At 43.9% G+C, this 18,832-nt stretch overlaps 1 protein-coding gene across 1 annotated transcript in view; it reads left to right on the top strand.

Moving 5' to 3' along the window:
- Positions 1-18,832, top strand: part of usp43a (ubiquitin specific peptidase 43a) — a 485,387-nt gene that overhangs the window by 296,946 nt on the left and 169,609 nt on the right. Inside the window, exons 5-6 of the mRNA XM_068058066.1 lie at positions 4,830-4,965; positions 8,353-8,500. Coding sequence (XP_067914167.1) covers positions 4,830-4,965; positions 8,353-8,500 — 284 coding nt within the window. The remainder of the gene's footprint in view (positions 1-4,829; positions 4,966-8,352; positions 8,501-18,832) is intronic.

Raw genomic sequence — 18,832 nt, 5'->3', positions numbered from 1 at the left:
TAATCGAGCACTGCAGAGAAGGGAGGCCTTGCATGATGAGAACATGACTGAGCGACCCTCCTTCACTGATGAGGACACAGAGGAGGGAGATGAGCAAGCAGCACTGGATGTTGGAGCCCTTGCACCAGAGGTCAGGCAGATTGAGCGATGCACCAAGGAGGCAAGAGACAATCTCATAATTACCCACTTCCAGCCACCATGGTGGCCACTCTGAGTAAAAACAATAAAGACTCACCTCAATGCATGTAATCTGTCACCTCCTTTCTATTTGTGTTCCATGTCTAGTGCCCAGCTGAACCACACGCTATGGCCCATGGGAGATCCTATTCAAATGAGGTCTGTGTCTATGTTAGCATTCTGTTATAAGGGAAAGGGGGAAGTCAGGAGCTCAGAGTTAATGCATGATAAAATAATCACTTTTACACAATCAAAGTTAATAGCAAGAACAAAAGAACTGTATCTGATGAAGCAAATGTCAAGTTTCAATCACCCATGAAACCCCAAGTGTCTCTCGGTGTTTTCTTTATATGTTTTTGAGTGCTTCTGCGAGGTGTGAACCTATCTCTAGCAGCTGGGCTGAAGGCAGGCTGCCCCTTGGCCTGTGATGACTTTGGCGGCCATCCTCTGGCTGCCTGAGGCCTGGAAGGTCCCAGCTGCCTGAGGGTTTCCTGCACAGGTGCAGGACTCTGCTCAGGCATCGCGGCTACTGGACCTGGGGTCATTGGCGGAGGGGCTGAGGAGCTGTTGTCCACACTCGGAGCATTCTGAGGGGAGCCCCCAGATGTGGAGGTCAGCCTCTCCTCCCTTTCAAGGCTTGCTGGAATCTCCCTGCTCACCAGAGAAGGACGAGGAACAGGAGAAGACTCCATGCACCTTGTCCTTCTCTCACCTTGCCGCTGCTGCATTGAGCTCGTGGCCAAGCTGATGATGTGTAGGTTGCGCACATCTGTGGGATCTGGCTCTCCATGAGGGTTGCCTGAGACATGGCAGCACACATGGCATGGATGGACTCATCCACAGTCCTCTCATGGCTGCACATTGCCTCAAGCATCTTCACCAGATGTTTCCTTACTCCTCTCTGCAACTCCAGCATGCCCTGTGCTGTTGACATCGGAGGCTTGTCATCAGCCTGGGGCTCAGCATAGGTCTGGTCACCTGCAGTCGTCCGACTGTCAGAGGCCTTGGCCGACTCAGCCTCAAGTCAGCTGCTTGGGTGTATGTGCAGTCCTCTCACCAGCTTGTGACCCTGATTCTACAGCTGAGCGGAAACCCACTGAGGTGAATGTATCTGTGCTGGTGGAAGGTGCAGGTTAGTCATGGGACAGTGCTTTCTCTGATTGTGGATCCTCCTTAGAGGTTGATGGCTGCCTCCCTTCTGCTTGAGTCTCCTGCAGACGCCAACCTGCATGAGAGAACACAAACATTTGGGTGAGGCTGTGCAGATCTCTTCACAACCATGTGTGATGTTGGTCACCAGGCATGATCTGTATGTCAGATGGAAGACAATCCGTACTCTCTTGCATGGTGACTCCAGTCTCTCCATCAGATATGGAGCAGTCACCCTGCTTCTCCTCCAATTCTAATGCCTCTTCCTCTGCTGTGGAAAGAGGTCAAAGATCTGGGATGTTTCTGTCAGTCCGGGCTGTCTCCCTCCTGTTATGGGCCCTCTTTTCCTGCAAATGGAAAGAAGGAGATAGTCACACCGCAGAGAGATCAATATGCAAGTTCTGTTAGTGGCAGCCCCTCATCCCTTACTGGGATATCCTATATAGCTCATGCTCCCGGCCACTGTCAGGAGAGTGTATGAGGGATGGTCTGTGAAAGAGGTTAGCCTGTGGCCGAGATGTAGCCATTCATCTGTCAGGATAAGGTGATGCCTGACCCTTTCTGCCAGCTCAGTTGTATTGCCTCCCTCCCCATGTCCCACTTCCTCCTCCATAGCCACTTGAAATCCCTAAAAAGTAGGGAGTTTTGGTACAGTCACCTTGGCAGAACGACCCTCTTGCGACACTGTACCCATGTTTGGGAGGTGATCCCATGGCTGCTGACCTCCTCTGCAATCTACATCTAGGTTTACTTGGTCAGGTGGGAGGACCTCTTCTTGCTATCCATGGGAAAGAGAACCGTCCCCCTTTCGCTTGCAGCCCGGAGGAGGAGCTGGAGGGAGGCATTGCTTACCCATGCAACTACACTGTATCTTGCCTCTGCCATCCGGCAGGGTCTGTCTCCAGGGCAGTGGGGGTGGGTCCAGAGTCGAGGCAAAATGGGTCTCAGTTTGGAGCAGCTAGCAGCAAATGAATGCAAGGCAATAATGCCAGCAGGGCTGACAGGGCTTTAAATATGATGCCAGCACCTGTTCTGGAGTCATCCAATGCCATATTCGACGTCTTGCATCTCTCCCCTGCCGCGTGATTGGCCAGGCGCCCCACGCCTCCATGATGTAAAGTGGCCACCCACTGTGTGATCGCAGTGGACCAGCCGCCTACATGACTACCGGGAACAGCGGATATTTCCGGGTCCGCCACCTGGAGCCGCAGTGGCCTCATTAAACTCAGTCCTGTGCTCTAACTACTGTCTTTTATTATGGTTTTGTAAAGGCATCTCATTAGCAATTTTCACAGCCTTATCAACCTGAGTTGGTGCCTTTAATGTTGTGTGAACCTATACCCCCATGTCCCTTAGCTCATCCACAGCTTCAAACCTACTTTGTAGTGAGTAGATGTTTCTAGCAGTTAGTTGGTGCAATCTTTTAATACAGTGCTTTTGCCTTTCAAAGAGTGTAACCTTGTTTGTAGGCTATTTTATATTTCGTCCAGATGTTTTCTAGCCATCTGTGACCTCTGATAATCTACTTTGCATTCTCCTCTTTTACTTGTCTGAATTTTCTTGTTGCCAACGTTATTTGCATGTAAATTTACACTTCAGCCATGTAGTGTTCTTTTTCTTTGCCTTTCATGAGGTGACTGTGTTTGTAGTAAACCTTTAAATAATTTTAATTGCTTTAGTGTAAGGTTATACTATTAGACATTGTAGAGCTTCTCTGTTTTACAAATATAAATTGCCAGTTAGCAATGTGATGCTGTACCTTTCTAGACTTTGTACATCGAATTGCAATTAATCTCCTGGACGCTGTGAGCAACCTGGGAGTAAAATCCCAAAGGTCCATTTAAAGGAAAAAAAGTGTTTCTCTACTGTTTTTTTTCACAGTTTTATTTATAAATAATAACAATATTGGAGATGGGAAAATGACTGTTTGGCTAGGAGGGGAAGTGATGTCGGCACTTATAGGTAAGAGGTCATGTGATGAAGTCTCCAGCAATGAGTCCACCCAGAGTTGGTAACCATATTCGTACAGTACCCACCTGTCTTACAGGAGACCTAATGTGTGCAGGTGATTGGAAAGGAGAGGCCTTGGGCAGGATTTTGAGTCCCCGCTGGGGCAGGGAATGGAGGGGGGGCCAGAGCTAAAACTAGCCCCGCTGGCAGACGTGCCTGTTCCCTGGTTCCATCCTGCCCTTGGGCTATTTTTGCGGAGGTGCGATGGAGGGGGTGGGGGATGCGGGGGCGGCAGGACTGCCCATCCACACACAGCTGGAGGTCGACACGGCTTACAAAAGCCTATTGAGGTCAATTAAAGGAAGCCCACTGGGATTTTCCAATCAGGCTCTTGGTTCCCACAGGGCGAGAACAGTGGCGCAGTGGCTAGCACCACAGCCTCACAGCTCCAGCGACCCAGGTTCAGTTCTGGGTACTTCCTGTGCGGAGTTTGCAAGTTCTCCCTGTGACCGTGTATTCTGCCGGGTGCTCCGGTTTCTTTCCACAGCCATACTTGCAGGTGGATAGATAAATTGGCTATTGTAAATTGCCCCTAGTGTAGGTAGGTGGTAGGAGAATTGTGAGGATGTGGTACTGAATATGGGATTAATGTAGGATTAGTATAAATGGGTGGTTGATGGTCAGCACAGACTCAGTGGGCCTGTTTCAGTGCTGTATCGCTCTAGGTGGCAGAAGCCAGTTTAGGTTTGTGAAGGAGGCTTCCCAGTGGCAGGCCAGGGGCCAGCTCTCAAGGCAGGCTTAGAGGCCCTCCCTGCCTGCTTGGTTGCTGGAGCAGCTACAGGATGCCCTGAAGAGAGATTCACCCCACTGCCCCCCAACCCTGCTCCTGCTGCCCCCAACACAGTGGAGGCCTGGCTGCAAGATCCATTTTTTAATTTGTTTAAGAAAGTTGGAGAGAGGGCACCTCCATTTTGAAACACCCTCTCCCTTACTTTCCCTCTATTGCAGCCGGCTGCTCCTTTCAAGCTGAAAAACCTCTGATTGGTCCTCCAGCATAGAGAGCCCATCCGCCTCCCTAATTGGACAGCAAGCCTACCCTTTGGCCATTAATTGGCTGCCCCTGTGAAAATCAGGGTCTTTGACTGTTTCCCAGCGGGGGTGGATTCAATACTGGGAAATAATCCCAGCCTGCATTTCCCACCCCCAGAGGGAAAATCCTGCCCCCCTTGTTCCCATTTCAGAGGTTTGTGATTTCATGGATACTGAAGACAGGAAAGCAAAGGATCCCAAAAGTTGAGAGATCGCGAAATATCCAGTCTAAAAAGGATTGAATTAGAACGATTTATCTTGGAGTTAGGAAAGATCTTGCCTCATCACTCACTTGCATGTGATCTGTAATATCCCTGAATTGACTATATTATGCTACTGGATGGAGTTAAAGCCTAACCCAACAAATCCATCTTATGAATCATCTCAATGAAACAATGCTGCATAACTCTGTTGTGTGTATGTGCAATTAGCTTACTTCATAGATTATTTCTCTTTATTTTTAGGGCCTTGAATGTAACCTTGGTTTTCCAGTCTAAGCATCAAAGGTATTTAAGGATAGGCCTGGCAGTCCCACTCCTTGGAACTGTTGATGCACTACGAAAAATGGTGGCAGAGGAAGGCAAAATAACGGCCGATCAGGTACAAATAAGATCTGAGCAGAATATAATTAATGAATTGTCTTAATTACTGTTCATCTTAACTATTTTAATCTTAACTATTTTATTATGCTTCAGTTAATAAGAATGTACATTCAGAATCTTAATTACTAAATCCCATACTTAAATATCTTATTTCCACACATATGCTAATTTCCAGTCTTCTGAATTAAGAGGCGTGATCTTGTTCCTATCATTATTCATTCAACGAGTGAAGAGCTGAAATTGAGTGGTGTGATCGGTCGCATTGATGTCACTGAGCAGTGGGAACAAGGCTCGGTTACACCACTGCCCCCATTCACAGTTTTAGCCATGTCATTATGGAAAAAGGATGAGCAGAAGAGAAGTGTCTGCATATAATAAAGGACAAAATACCAATGGGAGAGGATATTTCTCTTGGTTTGTCTTGCAGAATTCTCAGTGAGAGGCTTGGGAGTGAATTACAAGTTCACATGGCTGCAGATAATGGACATCCTAGTGGGGAGGGAATCAAACAGAGGAGGTTGAACTGAGGACCTCTTGCAGTATTATCTTGACGCTCTGATGACTGACCTCTTGGTGGTGGAGGTACTACTAAAGAAATCTTGGCGAATTGCTGCAGTACATCAGTACATCTTGTAGATAGCGCACACTGTCGTCACAGTGCACCGCTGGTGGCAGGGATGGATGTTCAGACTAGCGGGTGAAGTATGGATCAAGTGGATTGCTTTGGCCTGGATGATATCGAACGTCTTGAGTGTTGCTGCGGCTGCACTCATCCAGGCAAGTGGAGAGTGTGCCATCATCCTGCTGAATTTTGCCCACATTGAATTCAGTTTTGTCAGAGCTCCTTGGTGCTATACTCGTTCAAATGCCAACTTGGGCAGGAATTTTACACCCCCTGCAGGAGCAGCCTGATGTTGGGGGGCTGGGTCATAAAATTGAGTGGTGGGGGGGAGGGCGGGCCGTTCCTGTTGCCATCCAGCCCTGCTGCAATTTTATGAGGGGCGGCGGCGGTGAGAAATGGCCCGCCCGCCCAAGGCCAATCAAGGTCCTTAAGTGGCCAATTAACTTACACTTAAGGACCTCCTCCTGCTACCGCTGGTATTTTACCAGTAGCGGACGGCTGGCTGAGGTCCCCCAGGAAGTTGCTCAGTAAAACCTGGCGGCCTCCTTGCGGGTTGGGGTGGAGGGCCCACCTGATTGGGAACGCTGTGTGTCTCAATTGCCCCCAATACACAACACTCGCACCCCCCCCAACTGACACCCCTTGCCTTGACGGGGCCGAGACAGTTGGCCCTGGCGGGGCTCCAGAGATTTACTTTGTTTCTGGGGCCGGTGTCACTCTTGCTCCTGATGGCACTGCTGGGCCTGAGAGCTGCCAGCCCGCTGATTGGTCAGCAGCTCTTAGAGGTGGGACTTCCTGTCTCAGAGGGGTGGAAGTCTCGCCCAAGGCCAATTATGGGCCTGAGCCATGTAAAATCCAGGCGTGGCTCCCAGGCATGGCGGAGGCAGGCTCGCCCCCCGAGTATTTGGCCGGCCTCTCGCCCAACGTAAAATTCCGGCCTTGAAATCAAGGAAACTTACTCTCCTCTGACATTCAGCTCTTGCATCTTTGTTTGTATCAAGGCAGTGGTGAGGTCTGGGACTGAGTGGTTCTGGCGGAACCCGAACTGAACATCAATGAGCAGGTTATTGATGAGTAAGTGTTGTTTGATAACACTATTGATGATACCTTGCATCATTTTACTTACGATATTACAAATAGGCATAAAATTTTAAGAAAACATAAGCGTGTTTGCTGCTAGCTTTTGGGTTACTGCATTTGTCATATGCAACAACAACTTGCACCTTTAGCATAGTAGAGCATTCCAAGACGCTTCACAGTGACGATCAAACAAAATTTGACATTAGCCACATAAGGAGATATTAGGACAGGTGCTCAACAGCTTGGTCAAAGAAATAGGTTTTAAAGAGTGTCTCAATGGAGGAGAAGAGAAAGGTAGAAGGGTGGAGAGGTTTAGAGAGGGAATTTTAGAATTGAAGACCCAGGAAGTTTAAGGCACAGCTGCCAATGCTGGGGTGATTAAAATCAGGGACACCCTAATGGTGCTGGTATTACTCTCTTTCCACAATGCCACCCCACCCAGCACCTTACTTTTCCAATGTCCTTCCTCCTTAACATGTTTCCCTCTTATTTTTGCAGTAACAGAGGTTTAAAGAGTCATTGGCACTTTACTTGCACTCTGCTGGTTTATTATCTGTTGTGTTTGAATATGAAAGATGGAGGAATAGCCCAATTTTCTAATAATCCCTGAATATCACATTCAGTGACAGAGCAGTGGTATTTTACTGAGGCATATGGGTCAGGAAGGGATGGGAGAACTTTTTAAATTTGTTTTGTGGGATGTGGGCGTCGCTGGCTAGGCCAGCATTTATTGCTCATCCCCCATTGCCCTTGAACTGAGTGGTTTGCCAGGCATTTTTTAAAGAGTCAATCACATTGCTGTAGGTCTGGAGTCACATGTAGGCCAGGCCAGGTAATGACAGCAGATTTCCTTCCCTAAAGGACATTAGTGAATCAGATGGGATTTTACAACAATCAACAATGGGTTCATGGTCACCATTAGACTAGCTTTTAATTTCAGATTTATTAATTGAATTCAAATTTCACTGTCCGCCGTGGTGGGATTTGACCCATGTCCCCAGAGCATTAGCCTGGGCTCTGGATTACTAGTCTAGTGACATTACCACTACGCCACCTCCCCTTAATCTCTTCGAGTATAAGTGGGCACTGTTGGGAAAAGAGTACCAGAGATATGTGGATTGGAAGAGTAGATAAAATAATGGCTTGTTCTCAGTATAGGAAGGAAGAAGAGTTGCCATATTTCATATTTGCCATTATGCTATGAGCAACTGATAGATTTCCGTTACACAGTGGTATGTTTAAACAGATTGGAATGACTGAAGGAAGAACGGTTTGCTAAACATTTTTAATAACTATATTCCCTCTTCAAATTCCAGGGTTTAAACACCCTCTTACTGTATTGTACCATCTTTGGATACATACACTGCAGGCGCTGGTTGCCATGATTACAATAGTATTTGCTTTGAGCCTTGTAATTTATTTATCAGGGAGGAATTACAAATGGACATTAATCTCCAGTCATGAATCAGAAGTAAGACAACTCTTTGGCCCTGTAAAACGTGGTCAGTATTTGCCTAAAGGGGCCTTGTCATAGATACCCACTGTTTAAAAACTTGCCCATTGTAAATTGCATGCCCTTACCCCACAAATTCAAAGACGATATTTAATGCTTAAAAATTGTTCTTTAAACAAACCTGAATTCTCAGTAATCTTCTGAGCTCCCCTTCTTTATTATCTTTCCAGGTCATTTTAACGGAGGTTTATGCAAATGGATTTGAGCGGTCCTTCTCGGATGAGGAAGACTTGAACGTAATTGGTGAAGGCGATTGTGTTTATGCATTTCAGGCCCCATTTGTCCGAGGCAACTGTGGTGGTCCTACTCGACAGTCAGGTGTGGCATAATCAGATTTTCTCAACCGTGGATACACTTCTGGTTTCTGTTTGATTTTATGTTTAATGTGTCCTCGAGAAAGTAGGACACAATCACACGCGCACCTAATTTGGTACAAAAATGGCTTGTGGAAGTATTAACCGAATTTAATCAACAGGTTATGAAGCTTGTAATTTTCACCATTCTTGTTCATCAGAGTGAAAGCAAATGTTGATAAGGCTGTGCCGAATAACACGTCCACCACTTGAGCAATGAATCTTTTTACATTCTGTTTCTCCACACACACACACTTAATATATGACAGATGAACAAAACTTTTTCCACTTTGTTATCACAAATCTCCATATATCTAACCACTGTCGTTTCCTGGGAAAGAAGATTAGTAGGGGGTGGATGTTTTAAATGGCATCTGACTCCAGTGCTGTTTGATAAATTGCATTTATACTGGAGACAGTGTTTCGTTTGGATCAAGGGGATATTTACTAAGTGCGAGATTGCAGTGTTCTGGCACTGCTCTGTCCTGTTGCCAACGACTGCACTTGCCATCAGCATGAATTGGCATCAGGTGTTTGTGGCAGCTGAATATAAAGCCAAAATCCGGGGCTGGGAATTTGTACTCTTAGCAACAATAACTTGCTGTCATTTACACCCGAAGGTATGCTGCAAATTACCTATTGTGGTTTAAGTGAATCTATTGAAGAGGTTGTAGTGCCTCATTCTATGTGGTGCTTTGCCATATTTTTGACCTCTTCAGTTCAATCATCTACTGTCGTTAGAAATTACCCTGATCATTTTGTTGCATTTTGGATTAATGTGTAATTTTGCTGTGCACTATGAAAAGAACTGACCGTAAATGCAGGCCTTCTGTTGTAATTCAGTCTGTGTCTTTGCAGCATTGATACCTACTGGCTCTACACTTCAGCAGTCACCATGCTCACACTTTTCTAAGCCCAACATCTGTTGGGCAAAGCAGTGTAAACAATAAATGCCACAATCTCAAATGTGAAGGCACTTGCATTCAAAATTCATAAAGGACTTGCTGCTTGTATTTGGAACTTCAATTTATTCAGGCACTTCTTGTTGAATGTTTGGTGGTATGCAGTCAGGAGGATAAAGTATATGCTGTACGGAATGATCTTGTGGATAATTAAAGAAGGAAAGACTGGAAATACTTTAGCTTTTAATCATTGAAAGGAGTGACTGACTGCACAGAGGTTTGTAAGATAGTAAACAGTGTGGATAAGGTAGATCTGTAAAAGTATTTCAAAACTGAACTGGAAGTAAGACAGGGGAGGCAAAAACCCAGGTATCATTTCCAAAACTGTTGGATGCCATAGAGGCTGTAGAGTTTTTCTTAGGTGAATTATCTGGCCTTTGCCATCAATATTGATTGTGTAAATTAAAGGGAACAAAAATTGAAATGATAGTATCATGACCACTGGACGTCCTGAATACAGAATGGTTTTTTAAAGTTTGGTTTAAAATCACTTTCCCTTGTCCGTTTGTCTCTTTTAATGTGTCTGCATCAGTTGCTAGGAAATTGCATATTTTTTATAAATGTTGTATGCACCCAATGTAAATTCCTGTGCCATGTTTCAGGCAGTAATTGGGAGCCATATAATTTGGTTCCTGCTTCCCATTCTAAGTAATAAAAAAGGCTAATGGAATGCTATCCTTTATTATGAGGGGAATTGAAAATAAAAGTAAGGATGTTATGCGTCAGTTATACAGGGCATTGGTGAGACCACATTTCGAATACTGGCCTGAATTTTATTCGGGCATCCTTTGAACACAGCGGCGTGCCCGCATTCAGTGACCACCGCCGAGCCCCCGCGATATTACACGCGGGGGCTCATTTGAATAGAGGAAGCGGAGCGTCTGCCCCCAGTGACGTTAGGGGGCGGCTGCCACATCCCCGGCAATGGCGTCCAGCGCCACTGCACAGACAACGGCGCCATTTTTAAAGGGCTTTAATCCCTTAGCAGAGATTTTAATTCTTCAGTCGACTAGGAGTTTAACTTTTAATAAAAAAGTAAACTTTACATCAAAGCGCCACTTCCACCATTCCCCCCCCAATAATCACGCAATATATTTATTTCCCTCTCCCCCGCAAAAACCATTCTTGACAGTGCCAACCTTTAAACCCCAAACTTTGCACTCTTTGCCCTTCAACCCCTTCCCACCATCCCCACACCAATGAAAAATGTTTTCCCCGCTCCTCCACCCCTCTCCCGCCCTGAAAATTTTATTCTGCACCCCCCCCCCCACCCCGCCGGGTTCTCACCCCGGAACTCTATACGGAGTTGCGAAGGCGCATGAGCTGCGTTCGGAGTCGGTAAAATCGGCATGGGACGTCCGCCGCCTGCAGCTAAGTTTATTAACATCTCATTTATGTTCATCTGAATATGCAGATGAAGGGCCCACCGCCAGGCAGTGGGTGGACTGCACCGATGCCCCCCCACCGCCGGTAGTATGCAGCGGGCCCTTCTCGACGTCGCGGGTCGAGACGGGCCTCTCCCTGCAGAGTTTTATCGGACCCCTGCAGTGTTGAGGGGCTGGTAAAATTCAGCCCACTGTGTGCAGTTTTGGTCTCCTTATTTAAGGAAGGAAGTAAATGCATTGGAGGCGGTTCAGAGGAGGTTTACTAGATTGATACCTGGAATGAGCAGGTTGTCTTATGAGGAAAGGTTGGACAGACTGAGCTTATTTTCACTGGAGTTTAGAAGAGTGAGGGGAGACTTGATTGAAGTATATAAAATCCTGAACGGTCTTGACAGGGTGAATGTGGAGGGGATGTTTCCTCTCGTGGGTGAGTCCAGAACTAGGGGGCACTCTTAAAATTAGGGATCGGCCTTTTAGGACAGAGATGAGGAAAAATTTTTCTAAGTGTTGTGTGATTTTGGAACTCTCTGCCTCAGAAGGTGGTGGAGACAGGGCCATTTAATACTTTTAAGGCGGAGGTAGATAGATTCTTGTTAGGCACGAGAATCAAAGGTTATCGGGGGTAGATGGGAGTGTGGAATTCGAGTCACAAACAGATCAGCCATGATCTTATTGAATGTCGAAGCAGGCTCGATGGGCCGAGTGGCCTACCTCTACTCCTAATTCATATGTTTGTGTGTGTTACTTTTTCAAGCTTCATAGCATAAAGGAAATCTAACACTTTCATAAATAGCACAGCACAGAAGAAGGCCATTCGGCTCACTGAGTCTGCACCAGTTCTTTCAAGGAACAATCCAGTTAGTTCCACTCTCCTGCTCTTTCCCCATATCCCTTTAAGTTTTTCTCTTTCAACTACTTATCCAATTCTCTTTTGAAGGCTACTATTGAATCTGTATCCACCACCCTATCAGGTAGTGCATTCCAAATCTTAACCACTTGTTACTTTGTTTTCCCTCATTTTGCCCCTGGTTCTTTGCCAGTCATCCTATATCTGTGCCCTCTGGTTATTGACCCTATAGCCAGAGCAACCATTTTATTTTTATTTATCTAAATCCTTCATGATTTTGATGGAATTTCAATATTGAGAACCAACTTTGACTTTACATTTGCCCCACTGTGGTGGCGAAAGAAATATTTGCAGTTCTCAAAAATAAGGCCACTGTCTTAAACACCTCACGGTTTCCTATTTCTGTCACAGCTGAAGCAAATCGTGAAGCATTTTATGGTGCTGTGGCTCCCTTATGTAACCACTATTTTTATGGAGCCTGCAGGAACACTCCTGCTTCTCTGGGCCCCACAAGGCACCCATTTTGCTGGACCGCCAGCTGATACTGAATGGTGTGTGCATGGCACATGCACTGCCTGGCAGAGTCCTAAAATGGCAATCAGGGTCCTACATATGTCATAGCATTCCAATTTGCATGTGGAAAGGGCCTACCAGCTGACTGAGATGGATGCTCCAGTCACCCAGCGGGAGTCCCTGGAGAAGATGGGGACATTCATCCCATCTGCAATAAGCCATTCTATTTTCGGGGCTCTACTGTCCAGTTTCAAAAGATGGGAGGCCTCAAAATCTCTCACACCATGTTTGTATGATATTTCCCTGTCTACTGACTTAACACAGATATTAACATATTTATTTGAAATGGATTAACACCTCCACTAAAATAGCTGGACTGACGAATGGCAGAAGAGCATATTAAGCATTCATCCACTAGTATCACCAACTGTGGCTTCTAGGCTACAGTGATTTTCCAAGAGAATATTTCATTTAACTAAATTTCTTGTTGAAGGTGAATGTCCATGTGAATCCTGTCAATGGCCGTTAAAGGGAACTGAGATGATTTTCGCAGCAGGAAGAAGAAATTGGAACTGTTTTTGATGTGGGTTCTGGTGTTCAGACCCATATTTCAACTTGTTCAGTTATTAACTATGTAAATTATCAAAGCATATGGACAAAAGGTGGGTAAATGGAATTGAGATACAAATCAGCTGTGATCTAATAGAGAGGCAGAACTGGCTTAAGGTGGTGAATGGCTTAACCCTATTCCTGTGCTCCTAAATGTTTCAAGTATGATATTTGCCTGCAGTAGCAATAACATTTTCATACATTTCACGGTTCATTATGTTGCTAAGATACCAATTTGTTTAAACTCATATGGTCATAATATCCTTCACTGTTGGTTTAAAATACTTCAAGTAAATCCTGGGTGAATCCCAATATTAAAACTGGATGATGCAGTGATGCAGTGATACAGTGCATCGGTGAGGTTGGACTAAAATTTCACCACAAGTTTAGTTGCTGTAACCACCTAACTCTTTGGTGCCAGAGTAATTGTTGTGCCACATTAACAACCCTTTGTAGAAGAATGTGTGTACTGATTTCAAACTTCAAATAAACAGGAAGCTTCCATCGGTAATGGAGCAAAGCGGGATATCAAGAGGCCAATCGTACATGAAGTAATTTATTTCACTCTGAGACATGGTTCAAAGAAAAAAAAATACAGCTCTGAAGTAGAAACAAAAATTCCATTGCAGAACAAATGAAACGCCGGATGGGTAGTTCAGAATTTAAATATAAAAGAACATATATTGAGTGTAGATATTTGAAATTCTAATCACTTTCATTTTATCTGGCTGACTTTCTAAAGCCTGATATTTTTAGCTGAGTGTTCAACATAAGGGATACAAATTCGTCCCAAATGCTATCGACTTCAAAATGGTACAGTGTCATCAAAGTCCCAGCAACATCACACAGCTCGCAAACCTGCTGTCGGTTCATGTTTGTTGAAAATGAAGCCAAGCATTGGAAGGTTAGGGTTATTGCTTTCTAGGGTTGCTCATAAGGCATTTTTATTTTACCTTTCTTTGTTCCAATCTGGGGAAAGTGACCTTGATGCACCAGTCTCCCCAATTTCAATTTGTCTCCTTAGTTCATCTAGACTTCCTGTCAAATGAGCGAGATCAGATTGCAGGGGAACACTGGACGTGTGACACTGACTCCCTTGTGCAGAGTTACTGTTCGGTTGCACAGATTTATCATAGAAAGTTTACGGCACAAAAAGAGGCCCTTGGCCCATAATGTCTGCGCGGGCCAAAAATAAGCCACCCAACCTAATCCTACTTTCAAGCATTTGTTCTGTAGCTCTGCAGGTAATGGCACTTAAGGTGCATATCCAGACACCTTTTAAATGAAATGAATGTTTCTGCCTCAACTACCCTTTCAGGCAGTAAGCTTCAGACCTCCACCAGCCTCTGGGTGAAAAAACTTTTCCTTATCTCCACTCTAATCTTTCTACCAATCACTTTAAATCTATGCCCCCTAGTCACTGACCTCTCTGCTAAGGTGAATAGACCCTTCACCTCCACTCTATCCAGGTCCCTCAAAATGTTATACATTTCAATCAGATCTCCCCTCAGCCTTCTCTGTTCCAAGGAGAACAACCCCAGCCTATCCAATCTTTCCTCATAGCTGCATTTTTCCAGTCCTGGCAACATCCTCGTAAATCTCCTCTGTATCCTTTCTAATGTAATTACATCCTTTCTGTAATGAAGTGATGAGAACTTCACACAGTACTCAAGTTGTGGCCTAACCACTGAGTTATACAGTTCCAGCATAACCTCCCTGCTCTTATATTCTATACCTCGCCTAATAAAGGAAAGGATTTCACATGCCTTATTAGCCACCTTATTGACCTGTCCAGCTACCTTCAGGGATCCCTCACTTCCTCTACACCTCTCAGTTGAATTTCATTTGCCATGTTTCTGCTCATCTGACCAGTCCATCGATATCTTCTTGCAGTCTACAGCTATCCTCCTCACTGTCAACCACACAGCCAATTCTTGTGTCGTCTGCAAACTTTTTGATCATGCCCCCTACATTTGTGACCAAAGCGTTGTTAATATAAACTACAAAAAGCAGGAGACCCAGTACTGAGCCCTGAGGAACCCCAGTGGAAGCAGCCTTCCAGTCGCAAAAACACCCGTCAGCAATTACCCTTTGTTTCGTGCCCCTGAGCCAATTTTGTATCCAGTTTGCTACAATTTCCCTGGATCCCATGGGATTTTATTTTTATAACTAATCTGCCATGTGGGACCTTGCCAAATGCCATGCTAAAATCCATGTAGACCACATCAACTGCACTACCCACATCAATCCTCCTTGTTGCTTCTTCAAAAAATTCAATCCAGTTCATCAAACACGATCTTCCCTTAACAAATCCATGCTGACTATCCTTGATTAAGCCGTGCCCTCCTAAGTGACAGTTTATCCAGTCTCTCAGAATTGATTCCAATAATTTGCCCACTACTGAGATTAAACTGACCCTCGCTTCCTTTTTAAACAAAGGTACAACATTAGCAGTCTTTCAATCCTCGGGCACCACACCTGTATCCAGTGAGGACTGGAAAATGGTGGTCAGAGCATCCGTTATTTCCTCCATGGATTCTGTTAACAGCCTGGGGTATATTTCATCCAGTCCTGGTGATTTATCAACTTTCAAGGATGCTAATCCCATTAATACTTCCTCTCTCCCTATGTTTATCACATCCAGTACTTCTCATTCCTCCTCCTTGGTGTAATTCACCCAAAATGAGTGAAACTGCCACAAAAGATTGCAGAATTTTATGCGCAAATTGAGTTTCTGCAATCTTTTGCACTAATTGAAAAATCATTCAGCTAGCAACTGGCCACGCCCACAAAACTGCCCACACCCCCAGGATTATATAATCATTGTTAGACATTTCCACCGACTGCACTTGTTTGCAGGGCTTCGGGGAGGCTTCAAAAATTCAGCTGGTTCATTTCAGCATGAGGCCACACTAGACATGTTTTGAAAGCTTTTGAGATAATATTTTTTCAGGGTTACTAAATAGTGATTACTGTATCTCAATATCACTAGCAAATGATTCTCTTTTTTAAAAGACATTTTCAGTCATATAAAATCGGATTGCTCACAGGTGAAGAATTGATTAAAAATGTTTTTTTGTGATATTAATCAAACTGCACTAAGTTACTGTAAAGAAGTACTCTTTGAAGTGGCATTTGTTTTTAAAAATAATTGTTTTACAACACTGCCTGATTGTGCAGGTTCATGGTGGAAACATCTCAAGGACAATTAGAGATGGGCAATAACGACTGACCTTGCTAATGATGCTCACATCCTATGAATAAACAAAATCAACTTTTGGCCATGTTTAGTTTACACAATGATGGATGTGTGCTCTGACATCAGATTTGTAGACTCGCCTTCCCATGGGCTGAAGATACCACCAAGCCAAGATAAAGAATGCCCATCTAAAATGATGTTCAGAAAACTTTTCATGAACTTGTCAAGTCCAGTTGCTTCCCTCACTGGTGTATATGAGTACGGACCAGGAAAATAGATAGAAAATTGGGCCATGTACTCAAAAGAAAACCCTCACTTTTGCTGCTTCGTTTAAATTAAAAGCACTAAACACACATGGGAAAATCAGACTTTCCAGCAGTAAAATAGACATGGGTGAGCCCTAATAGGTGATCTTAAATCAGGTTCCATTAATTGAATAGTTTGAGAACAACTCAATTTAAAATGAATTCCTCTGACAAATTGGAATTGATCTGAAGCAGGCACCACTATATTCCCAGCAGCTCCCTGTGAGTATCGGACTGAAAATTTTTTACTGATATTGCTTTTTAAAAGCAAATAATTTTGAATAAGCCTCCCAGGAGCTAAGAATTGTTATTGTATCTATTTCAATTTGACATTCTGGCTTTCAAATACTGGAACACTGATACGATATTATGGCATGTAAATTTTTTCATCCTTTTCTGAAATGAATCAGTGAATGGAATTCTAGCTTTTTTGCTAATGAAGGGAATGAAAGCAGTTTGAAATGGCCCCTCATTGCTGAGTTTTGTTAGGTATGTGAGATGTGGAGCTTCTGGAGAATACAAATGTATCATCTTGAAGATTTGGTTGCACGCTCTCTGTGCTGTGATTTTTTTTTTAAATTAGCCTCAGCCAGTAACATTTGTTCACAAACACTCATTTTGATTGCAACGAGTTATCTAAACACCAGGTGCAAAGTATTTGAGCATTATAGTGAAATTTTGCCTGAGCTGTGATACTCAGAGGGGGTATTCATTTAGGTTGTCGGCTTCACCAACTCAAATTCAAGTCATGTATTTCTCAAATTTCAAGGGTAGCATGTAATTTTTCTAGGCAGTGATCAAACATTTCTACATTGTTATAAAAGCAAAATACTGCGGATGCTGGAAATCTGAAATAAAAACAAGAAATGCTGGAATCACTCAGCAGGTCTGGCAGCATCTGTGGAAAGAGAAGCAGAGTTAACGTTTCGGGTCAGTAACCCTTCTTCGGAACTGACAAATATTAGAAAAGTCACAGATTATAAGCAAGTGAGGTGGGGGTGGGGCAAGAGTTAACAAAGGAGAAGGTGCAGATTGGACCAGGCCACATAGCTGACCAAAAGGTCACGGAGAAAAGGCAAACAATATGTTAATGGTGTGTTGAAAGACAAAGCATTAGTACAGATTAGGTGTAAATACACTGAATATTGAACAGCAGCAAGTGCAAACCTGAAAAAAAACCTGAAAAAAACAGTGGGTAAGCAAACTGAACAAACTAAGATGAAATGAAATAAATGCAAAAAAAGATTGTAAAAAATGTAAAAAAAAAAAAATGAAGAAAAAATAACTAAAAATGAAAGTAAAATGGGGGGCTGTCATGCTCTGTAATTATTGAACTCAATGTTCAGTCCGGCAGGCTGTAGTGTGCCTAATCGGTAGATGAGATGCTGTTCCTCGAGCTTGCGTTGATGTTCACTGGAACACTGCAGCAATCCCAGGACAGAGATGTGAGCATGAGAGCAGGGAGTCACTGACCCGAAACGTTAACTCTGCTTCTCTTTCCACAGATGCTGCCAGACCTGCTGAGTGATTCCAGCATTTCTTGTTTTTATTTCTACATTGTTCCCTTCCTCCACAAGATGATGAAAAGACACAGCTATCTACTCACCATGAGAACATCAGGGATTAGATGCATATTTATAACTGAACAGGGAACATGTATGCTTGATAAAACTGCTGGGAGTTAGGTCTCTCATCTCTCACTGACCATGAGGGAGCAGATACCTTGCCTCCCTAACCTGAACTCCACTTATTCGCATTACTAGTTTTCAAGTTGCTTTCTTTTTGTTCCTAGTTACTTGCCCAGTGTGAGATGTCTTTTGTGATCTGGGGTGTAACAGAAGCCTACTGATTTTCTGGTTACTGATTTTCTGTATTCTTCATCCCTTTGTTTCCACATGACAGTGGTGAAACAGAACTCCAGTGGAGCAATTTTGTGTCCTTGTCGCATCAAAGGCTCAGTTAAAAGATGCTGAAAAGGATCTTAAGATTTAACATACTTGATAATGTTTGAGGCAGTTTAAAGTTCAGTGTAAGTCGAGCATTGTCTTGCTGATAATGTATTACATATTCCTTGCTTTTGGCATAACTAAAAATCTTACAAAATATACTTACTCGTTTTAGCCTGAACGATTGAGTCTGTCGTCATATTGTTTTCCACCTTTCAGGATGGACAGGGGTTGTACATGACAGCTATCCTATGCAGCCTCTGGTGAGAGATATCGCTCCAAAAAACTGCTTAACCCTGTGACACAAGCCTTGTATAGCTGTAAGCTTTATCTTGTAAGAGAAGTGATTCTTCCCATTTAAACTGCATTTTCCTCTGAACTCTCATAGAGGATTTGAGAAAGAATCTAGATTGTAATGATGGGTTGAACCTTAACATTGCATTGGGATTGTACATCATGGTAGTGGGTTAGACCTTGTAATGGAGTATCTGCTTTGTTTAAATAAAAAATAGCATTGTTCATTGGCAGTTT

This window comes from Heterodontus francisci, chromosome 26 (assembly GCF_036365525.1).
Source record: "Heterodontus francisci isolate sHetFra1 chromosome 26, sHetFra1.hap1, whole genome shotgun sequence".
In the NCBI taxonomy this organism is placed as follows: Eukaryota; Metazoa; Chordata; class Chondrichthyes; order Heterodontiformes; family Heterodontidae; genus Heterodontus; species Heterodontus francisci.
The sequence above is the reverse complement of the archived record's forward strand: the minus strand, read 5'-3'. Positions and strand labels throughout refer to the sequence as shown.